Here is a 15,947-nt window from a genome sequence, read left to right on the forward strand (position 1 = left end):
GCTTTATAGGCTTTTTTAATAGTCTAGGCCTGACCTATTTTATTAAATAGGCTTTTAAAAAAGCTCAAGCCTGACCTTTTTATTAAATAGGTCTGGCCTGGCCTGGCCTTAAGTAGGCTAGGCTATAGGCCCCTGTAGGCCGGCCTGGCCTATTCCCACCCCTACTTGCAAAAGGATGTTGTTTATGGTGGTTGAGTGCACACAAAGTTTGCTATAAGGCATTCAAATTATTACCTTGTTCAATAGTTTTCAGTTATAAAACTCACACAATATCTCTTTTTGTTTTTGGTGAGACTTACTCGATATATATTTTGAAAATTTCTTTGGCCACCTCCCTACCTTCTAGTCCACCTCTGGTGAAAACCCCAAAGTACCCCTGACTTCGGAAATGCATTTCCGAAATGCAAGAAAAAGGTGTTTTCGGAGATGCATCTCCGAAAGCGCCTTTTTTTTGAAAATTTTTTCTTATTTCGGAAGTTCATTTCCGAAAACAACATTTCGGAAATGAACTTCCGAAATACTGCGCGTTTTGCAGATTTATCAAAACACTCCCCCTCCCCCATTCATTTACCCTAATTCAACATCAAACACAACCAAAGGAGAAATTTAGTGCAAACACACTTCCAAGGCTGCATCAAAGCTCCAATCACATTGCTATACAACATTCAAAAGCCCTCAAATCACTCAATTTGTAAGTTTTGAATTTGTTAGATCCATTATTCAAATGCATGTTATTTAGGTTTTCAATTGCATAAATGATATATGGGTTGGTTGTTAGTAGTATTTAGGTTGTTTATAAGCATTTTGAGTTGTTTTTAAGTCTGGTTTTGGGGTCTGCCATGGAAGTTGCAGAAAACTTCATCGCAAGGGGTGTTTCGGAAGTTCATTTCCGAAAACACCTCCATCCCAGTTTTCGGAAATGAACTTCCGAATTGTATCAGAAGTTCAAATTTTTTAGTTTTTTCTTTTGTCTCGCATATTAATCGATTTCAATTGTTTACAGGAACATGTCAGACAACCAACCAGCACACATCAGACATGGTAGGGAGACCCAGACTGCGTCGGCTAGACGCGAGCGGGCGGCGGCGCAGCTGGCGTCGACACAGGGACGAGGGAAGGGCCGGGGACGACGTGTGCGAGTTCCCGTGGACGTGGGAGAGGGTACCTCTTCATCTGGATCTAGGAGTCGGCTGGCTCGGGTATCTTCTTCCCGCCAGCGAGAGGAGGAGGAGGAGGAGGTGGCAGTGCCATACCACTTGCCGAAGGGGGTACCGGATGTTGACCCTCCAGCCGGGGAGGAGAATGAGCAGGGGGACAGCTATCCGGGAGGGCCCTTTGACACTTCCGTGCTGATTCACTACCACGATCACGTCGCTCGGCGGATCTGGGAGGGAGAGGTATTTTTTTATAATTTAACCGTTTATTTGTCACCATTTTTTATAATTTAACCGTTTATTTGTCGCTTATTTAATATATGTCGCTTATTTGTTTTTTTTTGTAACAGGAGAGAAAGCCGTTGAAAATGGTGAACCACGCCCGCAAGATTTTCAGTCTGTTTAAACCAGCAGCTGAGTGGTTTAACGACCATGTGCGAGGTTCAGGGCTTAGCGGGCTCTGCATGACGGGGTACACCACCACCAGCACCGGCATGCAGGGGGCATTTGTGGAGCGCTGGCACAAGGAGACGTCTTCTTTCCACTTGCCGGTGGGGGAGATGACGATCACCTTGCATGACGTGCAGTGTCTTCTTCACCTGCCCATCAGGGGGCCGCTGTTGACACACTCCCGGATCCAGAGGGTCGAGGCCAGTCAGTGGATGACGCTCTATTTGGGCATGGAGCCCGAAGTTGCTGACTTCGAGTGCATCACGGCATCTGGGCCTCATGTCCGGTTCACCACACTGAGCGCTTATTTCGAGCACCACCTGGACGCGGCGGCCGATGCCGAGCAGGCAGGTGACGAGCTATTCACACAGTACCACCGCGGCTGCGCTCTCCGGTGCTGGTACATGCATGTGGTAGGCGCTGCTTGCTTTGTGGACAAGAGTGCAAGGTACGTCGACGTGACCTACCTCCGCTACTTCATGGACCTGGATATCGTTCACCAGTGGAACTGGGGGGCAGCTACTCTGGCATATCTCTACCAGAAGCTGAATGAGGCCTCCAACTGGAGGACGAGGCAATTGGTCGGATCCTACACACTGCTTACGGTACGTTTCATTTTAATTGTTTCGTATTTATTTATGTTTTGTATTTATTTTTAATTTTAATACATTATCGTGTTTCTGTTTCAGAGCTGGATCATCTCCTACTTCTCCCGCATCCACGACTTTCACATCGATCCTGCGTACGTGGACGCCATGCCCAGGGCCGCCAGATACGTTCTCCAGATGGGGAACGATGCGGTGGGACCATACCGTTTGTACTTGAACCGCACGATGCACGACGACGTCACCTGGAGGCCGTTCAGCGACTACGCTCAGATTGTCCCCTTTGACGGCATTGCTCTATATTCAGGCTGGCTGGCATGCGGGACCGGCATCATGGTCCGGTATCTCCCTGAGCGGTGCATGCGTCAGTTCGGATTCGTGCAGCGGATACCCAGGTCACCCTTTGAGGCTGCTCCCGACACTGTGACCCGAGTGCAGCTCACTGCCATATGGGAGGATTGGGAGCGTCATGTGGTACCAGAGGAGTATCGTCGCATTCGGGTCACCCAGGACTGGCACAGTGAGGAGGGATACGTCACATGGTTCTACCGGGTGTCACATCCTCTTCTGAGACCCGACGTTCCCGGCGCTCCTAGGCCAGCACACGAGGAGATCTTGGAGAACCAGCAGGCCGAGGATGACCACGCCATTGATCTCATGCCGATCTGCCAGTGGATAGAGATGCTTGGGCGGGACGCGTTGGATCGAGGTGTCGTTCAGCAGGGCGGTCCAGAGGCAGTCGCCGTGATGGAGATGATCGTCACTGATGCGGGCCGTGCGGCGACATACAGGCGGCAGAGGAGGTCCCAAGGAGAGAGGGTTAGGCACACCCAGTAGTGGTCGGGTTTATTTATTTTTTGTTTTCGGATTGTATCTTTAGCACATTATTATTATTATTTGGATTTGGTTGAGCTTGTATATATTTCTTTTTTTATCATATTAGTATTTTCACCTTTATATGTCGTTTATTTTATTTCCCGGTTTCTTTTAATTAAAAATACGAAACTGTTAAGAAAAACATAAAAAAAATTCTCTGTTTCTGCATAATTCGGAAGTGCATTTTCGAAACCCCTCAAAATCTGAACAAAGGTGTTTTCGGAAGTTCATCTCCGAACACACCCCCCCATGAGGTGTTTTCGGAAGTTCATCTCCGAACACGCCCCCATGAGGTGTTTTCGGAGATGCACTTCCGAATTGTGGAATTTTTTTTAAAAAAATCAATGCTTCGGAAGTTCATTTCCGAAGCAGGGGTATTTTGGGTTTTTTGCGGAGGGTGACCCCCATAGGGAGGTGGCTAAAGAAATTTTCATATATTTTTTGGTTACACACTACATATAAAATTTTTGTTTCTTTTTTTTTTTGTTGTAACCAAAACTCTATCTGCATCATTGACAATTTTTAATGTTTCGTTTCTACAAAAATTCTTCAATCTTAATTCTTATTTAAAAAGAATTACACAAAAAATTTATAATTAATACTGAACAACTTATCTGTGAAAGTAAACTTAGAAAGTGTGACACTTTTTAAATAATAAAAAACAATATTTAATCCTTTATTTTATTCCAAAAAAAAGTTATTAAGATGAATTAGTTATAAAAATTGAAGAGGGTTGATCATTCATATTCTGAAAGTTTTAATGTGTCACAACTACTTAATGGTTGTTAAATTCTTTCAAGAGTTGTTGTACCTACTCATTCTTTTAATTTTTGTGTTACATTACTCTCACAGTCTCACTCACTACTAGTCTGTTTTAGAAGAAGAAAACATAATGAGAAATCTCACTCTTCATGTGCTCTCTTCAAGAAATGTTGTCATTAACAATCCATTTGTTACTACGGCCAAAATATTTTACTGTGTGGATTCTGAAAATCTTTATCTATCCATGGGTTTAGAGAGACAAATCGGTGAGACACAGTTTGAAGATTTCAAACAAAGTTTCCAAGGAAACGCATTGTTTCCTCATACTGTTAAAACGAGAGCAGAGACGATAATGATTTCACACTTTATGTACTTGTATCTTTCTCTTTTGATTAAAGTAGGTTTTAAAAAATATAAACTAAAGAAGCAGTGTCAAATCATGGTTAGATAGTCATAATAGAAGGTTGAAAAATTGACATTGATGCATCCACGGAAAAGTTAAGATCACATACCATGAACCTATAAGAACAAGTAGTATAAACAAACACAAGAACACATGTCATTTGATTCAAGGCTTTTTTCCATTGAACACTTTTAGTATCCACTGCTTTACTTTTTCTTTCATGCATTTTCCTTTAAGGTGCAGTAGTATTATATCATTCAAAATTAGTAGCAAGCAAGCACATAAAACATTAAGTGTAATACTCAGAAGAAATAGCGTGTGTTTTACTCACAATTTGAATAGGTTGTCATGTTTAGCAAATAATGTTTTCTTTAACGAAATAGGTTAGGCTAGTTTTAATTAAATCACTACGAACTTTAGCACGAGATGCAGTTGAGTATTTATGGTGGTACTAGGTTTCTTTAACATGCTGAATTCAATAGAAACTGAAACAAACATAGAAGTTAATTGCAAATATAGATGAAATTAAACTAGAATTGAAAACATAATATTTATGACAGGCTTCAACTACATGAATTTGTAGTTTGTGGACATGGTGAATGTGCAGTCCTATAGAATGAAATCATTCAACCCCACACCTTGTGGTTACGTCATTATATAAAACAAGAGCTTCTTTCATTATCTTGGGCCGAGCCAATGCTTTGGCTCTTTTTCTTCCTGAAGGATGGGTAACGAAAAAACGTGTAAGCATAGAATCGTTGTCATGTCTTTCTAATGTTCCAATCTTTTCGTATACTTTAAGTGCCACCCGAGGATCATAGCCAGCTGCTGCCATTAGTAGAAGCCCGATGTAATCAGCTTCGATTTCAAACCTGAAAATTGTGAATAGATTAGGTTGAGAACATGCACAGGCATATATTTGATGAAGATAACATTGACTTGCAGAAAGATCTATTGGATCACAGCATTCTAATTTCATGCTCCAAGTGAAGTGCAATTCAAATGAACTAAAGAAGCCATGCCGCCATAACAGAATGTTACAAAATTGATATAGACGCATCAATAGAAAAGATAAAGTCACAAATCAATGAAATGAATATGAATGGAATACAAAAAGAGAAAAAATGAATTAATCATACCGTCGGTTGAAAGGTAGTCTTGAGACAAGTGGCCACACTTGCTTATAATAATCAATGCTGATAAATTTCTCAAGCACCATATGCACAATTAAAGTCCACACACTCTTTACTTTTACAACTTTTTCTGCAATGTGTCGAGCCACAATATGTGCAACCTATAATTAACACGAAAACCAACATAAGCTACTAAGTGTTTGCTATCATTAGTTAAAATTAGCAAGTTGCGAGGTGTAAGCTCTATGACATAAAGATTAACAACTGCGGAAGCAATTTAAAACCATCGTCATATAATAAATAAAATGAAAAAAACAAAAGAAAATAATCAAATACCTCGTGTGAAATAAAAGTTGCAATCTCTGCATCAGTTGAAAAATGGTGAATGGCAACCTCGGATAGAATCACCTTCCCACCGGGGTAACATTGGCAAGTTAAATCAGAAGCATTGACAACCAAAATCTCCCAATTTAATCCATCCAAATGCGACATAGAAGGAGGTGGCCTTCGAATAAGACGCAACCAAACAAGTTGCAAAAAGCTATAATCAGAAGCAGACCTCATTTTGTTCCTCTCTGTCTGCAATGCATCAAAAATATTATTGAGAATCTTTGTAGCCCGGACAGTATGTGGATGTAAAGGAGGCAACAATGCTTCTCCTAGGAAACTTTGTTTGAATTCTTCAAACTGCTTCTCACCGCCTTTTCTCTCTAAAGCCATGGATAGATAAAGATAACGTGATCGTTTAGTGTAAGGAACAGTTTCGTATGTTCTGAATTTCCACTTTAAAAAATCGATGAAGCCTTCAGGCACTTTTTCAGATTCCATGCAGTAAAATATTTTGGCCATAGTAACAAATGGATTGTTAATGCCAACATTTCTTGAAGCTAATCTGTTAGAAACATGAAAAGTGAGATTTCTCATTGGGTTTTCTTGTTCCAAAAATGACTAGTGGTGAGTGAGAGAGTAATGTAACAAAAAATGAAGCTGCTCACTCAGAAATATTCAAAGCATGTGCAAAAAATGAGGAGGTACAACAACTCTTGAAAGGATTAAGTGTTGTTTTATTCTTAGAAAATGTCACACTTTCTAAGATTGAATAAATATTTGTAGGAAATAAACATTAAAAGTTAATTTTATATTGACTAAAGATATTGTAAGTATACTAATATAACTTTACCAACGAGGATCAATAAAGTATACTAGTGTCAATCGTTTATTTGATAAATAATGAATGTCATTTTTCTTTAGCACAGCATTGTTTCAAGTTTGGTTTCCTTTGCTCAATATAGGTTCCACACCTTACTAGGAATGTGGCAACATGAATGCTCAACCCTCTCAATGCAACCATCACAGTCTTACTTTCTCCATTTCTTTCACCATTCAAATCCACATGTTCAGAAGTTGTAACATCCAAACCTGACTTACCAATTAAAGGTTTTCCATCTAACATGGTCAAACCTTTGTCTAACGCAAACTTATCCTCTTGAACTACTGACCACACTTTCACACCTCCTTGTTTCACACTCACGTATAGATCGATAAAACTCGAATATCCACTTCCAAGCTTTACTTCCGGACGTTCGTCGTCGTTGATGAAAAGTGTACCTGTAGTTTCATAATTGAGTATATGAAACTGGTAGAAATCCTCTTAAATTTGGTAGCAAGATTCCTATATGTGATCAAAACTTGTTGGACTTTATTAGAGTTCAGAACCTAACTGGTATCAGAAGTTGTGCAGCCAATTTTGCTACTGTAGTCACTAAATTCAGAATTGTAACTAATTTGTCCAAACCGAGTAATTCAAGTTTAAATCCCCTCAAATTTTGCATATAGGCTTATTTATGTATTCTTAACTATACATAAATCATACATGAATACTTATCATATCATCCCTTATCTATTCACAACATTAGTACTTTTGGTTCTTACTTTTATCCACAACAAAGTCATCCAAATAATCAACTCTAGCCGCTCCAATGCCCGCCACACTTGTGTCCTTGATTATAAATGTAAGTACTTCTAAGAATAACAAGCCTCGGAAATGCAATCAATCTCCAGGGCATTCAGAATTACTAGCCGTTTTAAATCACTTCTAGTATATCCATAACATGATACAAGCCATAACAAGTTCCTATATTAATAAGGATAATGTAGGAAATAGAACAAGTTATATTTCTCTAGATTTAGAAACATGAAAAATTCAAAAGAAAGCCCGTTTTCAACATGTTTTTAAACTGTAAATCTCAACATGTACTCCATTTAAGGAATCAACAAAACTTCTGAAAAAGAAGAATGGTAACTCCAGCAAAGCAAATTGAATTTTAAGTCAAGTCTCCTGGAACTGTAGAAAGTGAAGTACTATTTGTAAAATCCCAACACAGCAATATTTTCAAGACAACACCAACTATTATAGTATAATTCTACAACTTCCTCTTAAGTTCAAACTCACTATCTCTCGGTTTTAGCCGTATAAACACACTCAACAAAAGAAACAAGAATAATAGAAGTTTGTTTCTCATTAGGCGATGCAACTACCAAAACTAAATAATGTCATAAAAATGAAATATAATTTCAAAATAAAAATGTGTAACAAGAGATCTGTTTACCTAATTTCAATTTTCCAGAAGACCTCTCGCAATCATTTCACGAAGAAGTTTCTCTGCCTTATCATGTTCACCTTTATAAAATAATGAACGGACGATTATTTCATAAGTTACAGCATCTGGAACACATCCATTGTCTTTCATTTTTGATAGCAACGCCAACGCTTCATCAAACAAACCCTTGCCACACAACCCTTGGATCATAACGGTATAAGTATAGACATTTAGATTGTAGCCTTTGATTAAAAGATTTTGAAAAACCTCTTGTGCATTCTTAAGCCTTCCACTTTGGCACAGTCCATTAATAAGAATAGTATATGTACACAAATTTGGTTGAATACCTTGGTCTTTAAATTTTCTTAACAACGCAATTGCCTCTTCAACATGATACTTTTTGCATAAACCACCCAATATAGAATTGTAGGTAATTGTATCAGGTAGTTGACCTCTTTCGCACATCTCATGAAGAAGCTCATGAGCAAATGAGATTCTCCCTGATTTGCATAAGCCATCAATAAGAGAATTATAAGTTATAGTATCAACAATAATTTTTCTACAACGAATTTCTTTGAAGAGACCCATAGCTTCATCAACCATTTGAATCTTACACAGTCCATTGATCATGATATTATAGCTCCGAACATTCGCACTCACTCCTCTCTGGGTCATAGTGTTGAATATATCCATGGCCTTATTCACTTTTTTCACTAGGCAATATCCATCCATTAAACAGTTATAAGTAACAATGTTAGGTTTTATGCCTCTTTTCATCATCATAGCAAACACATTTTTGGCTTCTTTCACATTTCCTTCCTTACAAAATGCATCAACCAATATACTAAAGGTATAGACATTGGGGTTGATGTTTTCCAAAATCATGTTATTAAACAAAGCAATTGCCTCTTCCAATTTACCAACAATGCAAAAGCCACTAATTAAAGCATTGTAAGTGACAACATCGGGAGCAATTCTCCTAGCAAGCATTTCAAAATATAAATCAAAAGCATCTTTGACAAGTTTATCTTTGCACATACTATCAATAATTGTGTTGTACATTACCACATTAGGTTGAACCAATTTCCCATCAACTCGTCTGAGCAACTGTAGGGCTGTTCTTGTTTCTCCAACTTCACATAATCCGTTGATAAGCGTCCCATAGCTAACGTGATTCAATTGAAATCCAAGCGCTACCACCTTATCATGAAAGTGCAATGCTTGATGGACTTGACCTTTGAGACAGAGACCCTTGATGATTGTAGTCAAAGTTACAGCATTTGGGTGAAAACCTTTCTTAAGAATGTTGGCAAATACAGAAAAAGAAAGAGAATTATGACCCAATTGACAAAAGCAATTGATCAAGATGCTCAAGGTGACTAAGTTTGAAGCAATTCCTGTTAATTCCAATTGTCGATGAAGTGAAACAGCAGTGGAGTAATGGTTGGCCTTAACAAGGGAACCTAAAATCTGACCGAAATGGATGATGGGTGGGGTAGGATTCTGATTGAGCAAGCGATTGAATGAGGAAACGAGTGTGTCTTCGTCTTCTTCTTCTTCATGTAATCGAGAGTACAACCTTCTTGTTGAGTTTGAAAATGGAAAGTGATGAATGAATTTAGGGTTTGAGTGATGAAAATTAGGAATGATTTTAGGGTTTGAACGTCGAAAATTGGGAATAAAAAGAGAGAAAACAAGACATCTCAAATTGGAAAACGACATTGATATGAAAACAATAGCGCTTCGTGATTCAGTTTAGTGTAAGTCTTGTGCTGCTGTCTTGTGTTCAAACCTAATTGCTCTTTCATTTTTGATTTCTTTATAGCAATTTTGATTTCTTTATTATTATTTTTAAATTTTAATCTCTATATTTTATAATCTCGGTTTTTAGTTCTTTTATTTCATTTTTTTAATGAGAAAAAAAATATGTACGTAGAGAATAAAATATTTTTACATTATCAATCAAGTATCCCGCCAAGTCACATTTAAATTTTAGAATACTAACATGATAGTTTATCCTTGATTTTGGTAAACAAGCGATAATCCTCCAAATTTAGACACCATAGATGCTAGTAAACTCGGTGTTGGGTAACGTGAAATGATGGACTACTTCATAATTAATACTCCATCCGTTCCTTTTTAATTGTCACAATTGCCAAAATCTCTATAACCAAGAAAACAAAAAAAGAACAAAAATATTCACCTTTTTTCCTAATTTACCCTTACCTTTATCTTTATTCAGCCCACCATTCCGCTTTTCTATAAAAAAAACAAGGGTATACTTGATATTATACCTATAAAGTGACAATTAAATAGAAACAAATTTTTTTGACAAGTGTGACAATTAAAAAGGAACGGAGAGAGTAAGAATTTTGAATTTGTCAGGTCCTTTGCACCTTACTAAGCTATAGTCTATGCAGTGGTTGATGTCAAGCAGGTATTTAGTAAGTCAAACAATTGTGTAGGCTTAGTGCTACAGCAATGTGGGTTACTAGTCCGCCCACATAGATGTTTTCTACAATTTAATTGGCAAGCTTATTTAGATTTGTCAATAGGAAGGTTGCAGAGTTTACAGGGTGGTTCCAGAAAACACTCAGGATGAAGAACATCTCTTCTTTGTTCACACGATTTTGATTTGGCGCTTTTCCGAAGAATGTTTGGGCTGTAACTATATGAAAATTCTGAATGGCGAGATTATTGATGAGAGTATTATTCATAGCCTCATGATCGGGGTGAAGATCTTCAGTGATTTCTCCTCAGAAATGGTCTAACTCGCCTTGCATATCATCCTACACTTTGGAATAAGCTAGGGGTCTATGTTGAAAAGCAAGGAACCCGACTATTTCTCTATTTGTTGACGACATTCCCGGCCAAAAAGTCTAAATGTGGCTAAGCCTCTATCTTGCTTGTATCCCATGTGGGGCTGGAAACATAATGAACTTAAGAATTCCACTGTGAGGTTTATGTACGTTGGGTGTTTTGCAACTGAAAATTTATCCAAACTCATCAGGGTGAACATAAAAAGGACGCTATCAATAAGACTTAGGGAAAATAAAGAGGAAAAATCCAGGTATCGGGTAGGTGAGATGGTTTTCTCAGCTAGGATATCAAAGCACTTTCTCTAGTCCTCTTTTTTTTTTTTAAATGATCATCATTTTGTCGGGTGTCAGCATCCTGAAATAATATTAGTGGAAAAAATCTGACTAAGAGTCTGTTTGGTAAAGTCATAAAAAGAGTTTTTAGTTTTTCAGCTCATATAAATAAAAAAGCTTTGTTTGGTAACTATTTTTAGCTTTTAGCTTTTTTACTAGCTTTTGTCTTTTCTTTTTTTTAAAAGCTATTTGAAGTAGCTTTTGAACTTGTAGCTTTTAACTTGTGACTTTTTCTTCCATTTATACTCTTATTATTTTAACAAAAATCTATTTTTACCCTTCGATATATTATGATTCAATGTTTAATGTTTTTTTAATCTTTAATATTTTTAATAACATCTAAAGTATATAATAAATTTTGAAATAGTGTTGATAATTCTCAAGTTAGTGAAACGTAATCGAAGAATTAGTGAGATTAACCGAGACGAAGAAAATTAAAATTTTTGTTATATTTTTATAGTATAATATTAAATAATAAACTTATTTTTATCATTAATTTTGATTAATTTAACTAATTTCATGTATTTTGTTAAATTTATTTATATAATTTATATACAAATTTAAAATAGGGTTAAATACTATTTACCCCCTGCCAAATTAGCGAAATTCGGTTTTCCCCCTTATTAAAAAAAAATTTAGCCTTGACCCCTTAACAAAAAAGATTCTGTTTTCAGCACCCCTGTTCCATGTTTGGCTGACTGGGCTTGTGGAATCTTCCTAGTTGGCACAAAATCTTCTTACGTGGCGCTTGCTGACTTGAAAAAGCTTGGAAAAACTTGAAAAAGGATCCTCTGTTCCATGTTTGGCTGACTGGGCTTGTGGAATCTTCCTAGCGCTTGCTGACTTGAAAAATCTTGGAAAAACTTGAAAAAGGATCCTCTGTTCCATGTTTGGCTGACTGGGCTTGTGGAATCTTCCTAGTTAGGACAGAATCTTCTTACGTGGCGCTTGCGGACTTGAAAAAGCTTGGAAAAACTTGAAAAAACACAAGTAATAAAACACCATGGGGAGGATTCGAACCCACCTCCAAGGGGTTCACATGCACTCCCTCTACCACTAGGGTATAAAAGCTTTCATGTTTTAAATATGGAAGGATCTGTATATGTAACATATTTTCTACTTTTCTACTTTTTTTTTCAATAATAGTATATATTCATATTTATAATGTATTATTTATTTATAAATTTATTATTAATATGTATATATTACTTTATGTATTATTTATTAATTAATTAATTAAGTAATAAATAAATATTAATAATATTAATAATAAATAAATAAAATAAATATATAAATATTAATAATAAATATATAAATATATAAATATTAATAATAAATAAATAAATAAATAAAATAAATATATAAATATTAATAATAAATAAATAAATAAATAAATATATAAATATTAATAATAAATATATAAATATTAATAATAAATAAAATAAATAAATAAATAAAAAAGTTAATTAAAAAACTAAATAAAATTATTAAAAAAACGTAAATTAAAAAAAATTATTAAAAAAAAAAATTAAATAAAATTATTAAAAAAACGTTTATATAAATTAAAAAAAACTGAATAAAAATGTTTATGAAAATTATTAAAAAAATGTTTATATAAATTATTAAATATTACATTTATATAATTATAAAAAAACGTTAATTAAAAAAATTATTAAAAACCATTTAAATAAAATTATTAAAAAAACGTTTATATAAATTAAAAAAACTGAATAAAAGTGTTTATAAAAATTATTAAAAAAATGTTTATATAAATTATTAAATATTACATTTATATAATTATAAAAAAACGTTAATTAAAAAAATTATTAAAAAAACATTTAAATAAAATTATTAAAAAAACGTTTATATAAAATAAATAAATAAATAAATGAATAAGTAATGCATAAAGTAATATATACATATTAATAATAAATTTATAAATAAATAATACATTATTTTATAATGAATATATACTATTATTGAAAAAAAAGTAGAAAAGTAGAAAGTATGTTACATATACAGATCCTTCTATATTTAAAACATGAAAGCTTCTATAGCCTAGTGGTAGAGGGAGTGCATGTGACTGAAAACAAAATCTTTTTTGTTAAGGGGTCAAGGCTGTGCCAACTAGGAAGATTCCACAAGCCCAGTCAGCCAAACATGGAACAGGAGGTCCTGAAAACAGAATCTTTTTTGTTAAGGGGTCAAGGCTAAATATTTTTTTAATAAGGGGGAAAACCGAATCTCGCTAATTTGGCCAGGGGGTAAATAGTATTTAACCCTTTAAAATATTATGATGTTTCTTAAATTTTTCACATATATTCAAATCATATATATTAAAATTGCTTTGAAAGTTTGTATTAATATATTTATTTTTATCAAATATAAATTAATTCAATAATATAATAAATATAATATGATAAGATAAATAAATCACAAATTTCTTAATAATAAGATAAATAAATCACAAATTTCTTAATAATAAGAATGTTCTTTTGTGTCATTTTGTATCAGCTAGTGTAACAGTTAATTTACCAAACACTTAAATTAACTTATTAGCTATCAGTCATCAGTTACCAGCTATCGGTCACCAACTACCAGCTACCAGTCATCACCGATCACCAGCTACCAGTCACCAATCACCAGCTACCAGTTAGTTTTACCAAATAGACTATAAGCGAAAATGCAGTGTCCCTGAGAAGAGAAACACACAAGTTAGATATTTATTAGCAAAAACTAGAAATGAAATAAAGTGAAAAGAAATATGTTGGTTGTCTCCCACACAACACTTTGTTTATCGTCTGTAGCTCAACGGTTGTCTAGGCCTCAAAATCAGGATGTAAATGTAACAAACGGAGGCTTTGTCAATGTGTCGCATGGGTAGTAAGATGGATTATCTTTGCTAGTATAATGTTGGAGTCTTTGCCCACTTACAATAAAAGGACCCGATGATTGGTTTTGAATCTCAACAGCACCAAATTGCATTACTCTTGTAACTCTGAATGGTCCAATCCATCGAGAGCGTAACTTACAATGAAAAAGACGCAATCTGGAGTTGACGGCAGTCCCGGCCAAAAAGCGGTGAGAGGCAGTTTGAAGAATTCAAACAAAGTTTCCAACGAAACGCATTGTTGCCTCCTTCACATCCGCATGCTGTCCGGGCTACAAAGATTCTCAATAACATTCTTGATGCATTGCAGACAGAGAGGAACAAAATGAGGTCTGTATTATAACTGTATGATTTGACACGACTTCTTTAATTTATATTTTGAATTGCATCTTAGTTCGAACATTGAATTAAAATGATGTGTGTTGCATCTACTCTAATCCAATGGTCTTTCTGTGGATTCTTGTTCTCTACCCAATTTACAATTTGCAGGTTTGAAATTGAAGCTGAATTACATTGGGCTTTTTACTAATGGCTATGAGAAGATAGCAATGTATGTTGGTTATGTCTCTACCCATTCCACAGGAAGAAAAAGAGCCAATGCGTTAGCTAGGCCTTAGATAAATACACATAGCCACAGAGGACTGAAATATAACACAATAATAATACATTCATTGATTAGATCAATAATTGACATTCTTGTCACTAAAATATTATATGAAATTCCAGCTTCTGATTTTTATATGGCACTGCAAGTTCACTAGGTATAACATGTTTACGACTTCTACACCCCTCCATTTAGCCTTGTCGCGATTGTTAAGCTTCTGTTCTATTCTCTTCTCCATTACTTAATGGCCATGAGGTTGTTAACTTGCCGCACATATTTCACAGGACATCAATTACCACTTTTCTTCAATCTGTAATCAAAATAAGTCTTGTAATATATCGTTTTTCACAGTAGGCCTACATGGAAGTTTAAGAAGCTTGCCGAGAGAATAATAAAGTCAAAATCATCAACTAAGATGAAGGATTTTGTTGTGAGAGAGAAGGAAGATGAAGAAGAGTAAGAGAAGAATGAAATTGAAAATCAAGAACATCCTACCTATATGGTTTGAAATGGGGATCCTTTGGTAAATGACCTACCATTGAAGGTCTGTGACAACAAGTTAAAACTGCTTTTTAACTTGAAATGCTATTTTGCTCTCGACATGGCAAAACTTTTCATACTTTGGATAGTCTGCATTTATACTTTAGATACTCTTTATATATTTGTTCTATTAGATTATGTGAACTTGAAAGGTAAATCTTGTTGAGTGTGCATCTTGGAATTAAAAAGATTATGGAAGACCGAGGAACTAAGGAACAGGAGCAGGGTTTATAGTTTTTTTTGTAAAAAATGTACCAGTTAAAACGATTTATTGTTATCATTAGGTTATGTAAAATTTTGATGACAATGATCTAATCTTCGAATTTGCTATTAATCAGAAGGGTTAAAAAACATGATAATAAATTCTGTATTTGCTTGATTTTCTTTCACCTGGTTCCAATATGTTTCATGATTATTACTTACAATATAGATTCTCAGATGTAAACCAAATCTAGGCTAAATCAATTTACAAGATTCACTTGTTTGTCACATGAAACCGTGTGGATTTGCCTCAGCTCTGGAAATTGTATGGAATAGTGAAACTAAGGTGGAATTCAAAATATAAGACAAAGAACCCGAATCAAATCATGGTTAGATAGTCGTAATAGAAGGTTGAAAAATTGACATTGATGCATCCACTGAAAAGTTAAGGTCACATACCATGAACCTATAAGAACAAATAATGTAAACAAACGTAAGAACACAGGCCATTAGTGAACAATTTAAATACAAACGACTGCAGTAGTCATTTGATTCAAGGCTTTTTTCCATTGAACAC

At 35.2% G+C, this 15,947-nt stretch overlaps 2 protein-coding genes and 1 long non-coding RNA gene across 3 annotated transcripts; 1 reads left to right on the forward strand and 2 right to left on the reverse strand.

Annotated features, from left to right (window-relative positions):
* Positions 1–4,571: 4,571 nt before the first annotated feature.
* Positions 4,572–9,782, reverse strand: LOC131653210 (putative pentatricopeptide repeat-containing protein At1g12700, mitochondrial). Its single transcript, XM_058923297.1, has 4 exons — positions 7,993–9,782; positions 5,720–6,275; positions 5,390–5,544; positions 4,572–5,122 (listed from the first exon to the last, which is right to left on the reverse strand). Exon 1 carries the CDS (start codon positions 9,703–9,705, stop codon positions 7,999–8,001), a length of 1,707 nt encoding a protein of 568 aa, XP_058779280.1. The 5' UTR covers positions 9,706–9,782; the 3' UTR covers positions 4,572–5,122; positions 5,390–5,544; positions 5,720–6,275; positions 7,993–7,998.
* Positions 4,873–7,215, reverse strand: LOC131650821 (mitochondrial metalloendopeptidase OMA1-like). The gene is made up of 5 exons (XM_058920533.1): positions 7,179–7,215; positions 6,685–6,991; positions 5,720–6,275; positions 5,390–5,544; positions 4,873–5,122 (listed from the first exon to the last, which is right to left on the reverse strand). The coding sequence occupies exons 1-5, from the start codon at positions 7,213–7,215 to the stop codon at positions 4,873–4,875; spliced, it is 1,305 nt and encodes a 434-aa protein (XP_058776516.1).
* Positions 9,783–13,870: 4,088 nt separating the features above from the next.
* On the forward strand, positions 13,871–15,503 carry LOC131647621 (uncharacterized). Its single transcript, XR_009297888.1, has 2 exons — positions 13,871–14,355; positions 14,981–15,503. It is a non-coding gene; the product is annotated as an uncharacterized LOC131647621 (long non-coding RNA).
* The last annotated feature ends 444 nt before the right edge of the window (positions 15,504–15,947 follow it).

Source organism: Vicia villosa, linkage group LG2 (genome assembly GCF_029867415.1).
Source record: "Vicia villosa cultivar HV-30 ecotype Madison, WI linkage group LG2, Vvil1.0, whole genome shotgun sequence".
NCBI classification, from domain to species: domain Eukaryota; kingdom Viridiplantae; phylum Streptophyta; class Magnoliopsida; order Fabales; family Fabaceae; genus Vicia; species Vicia villosa.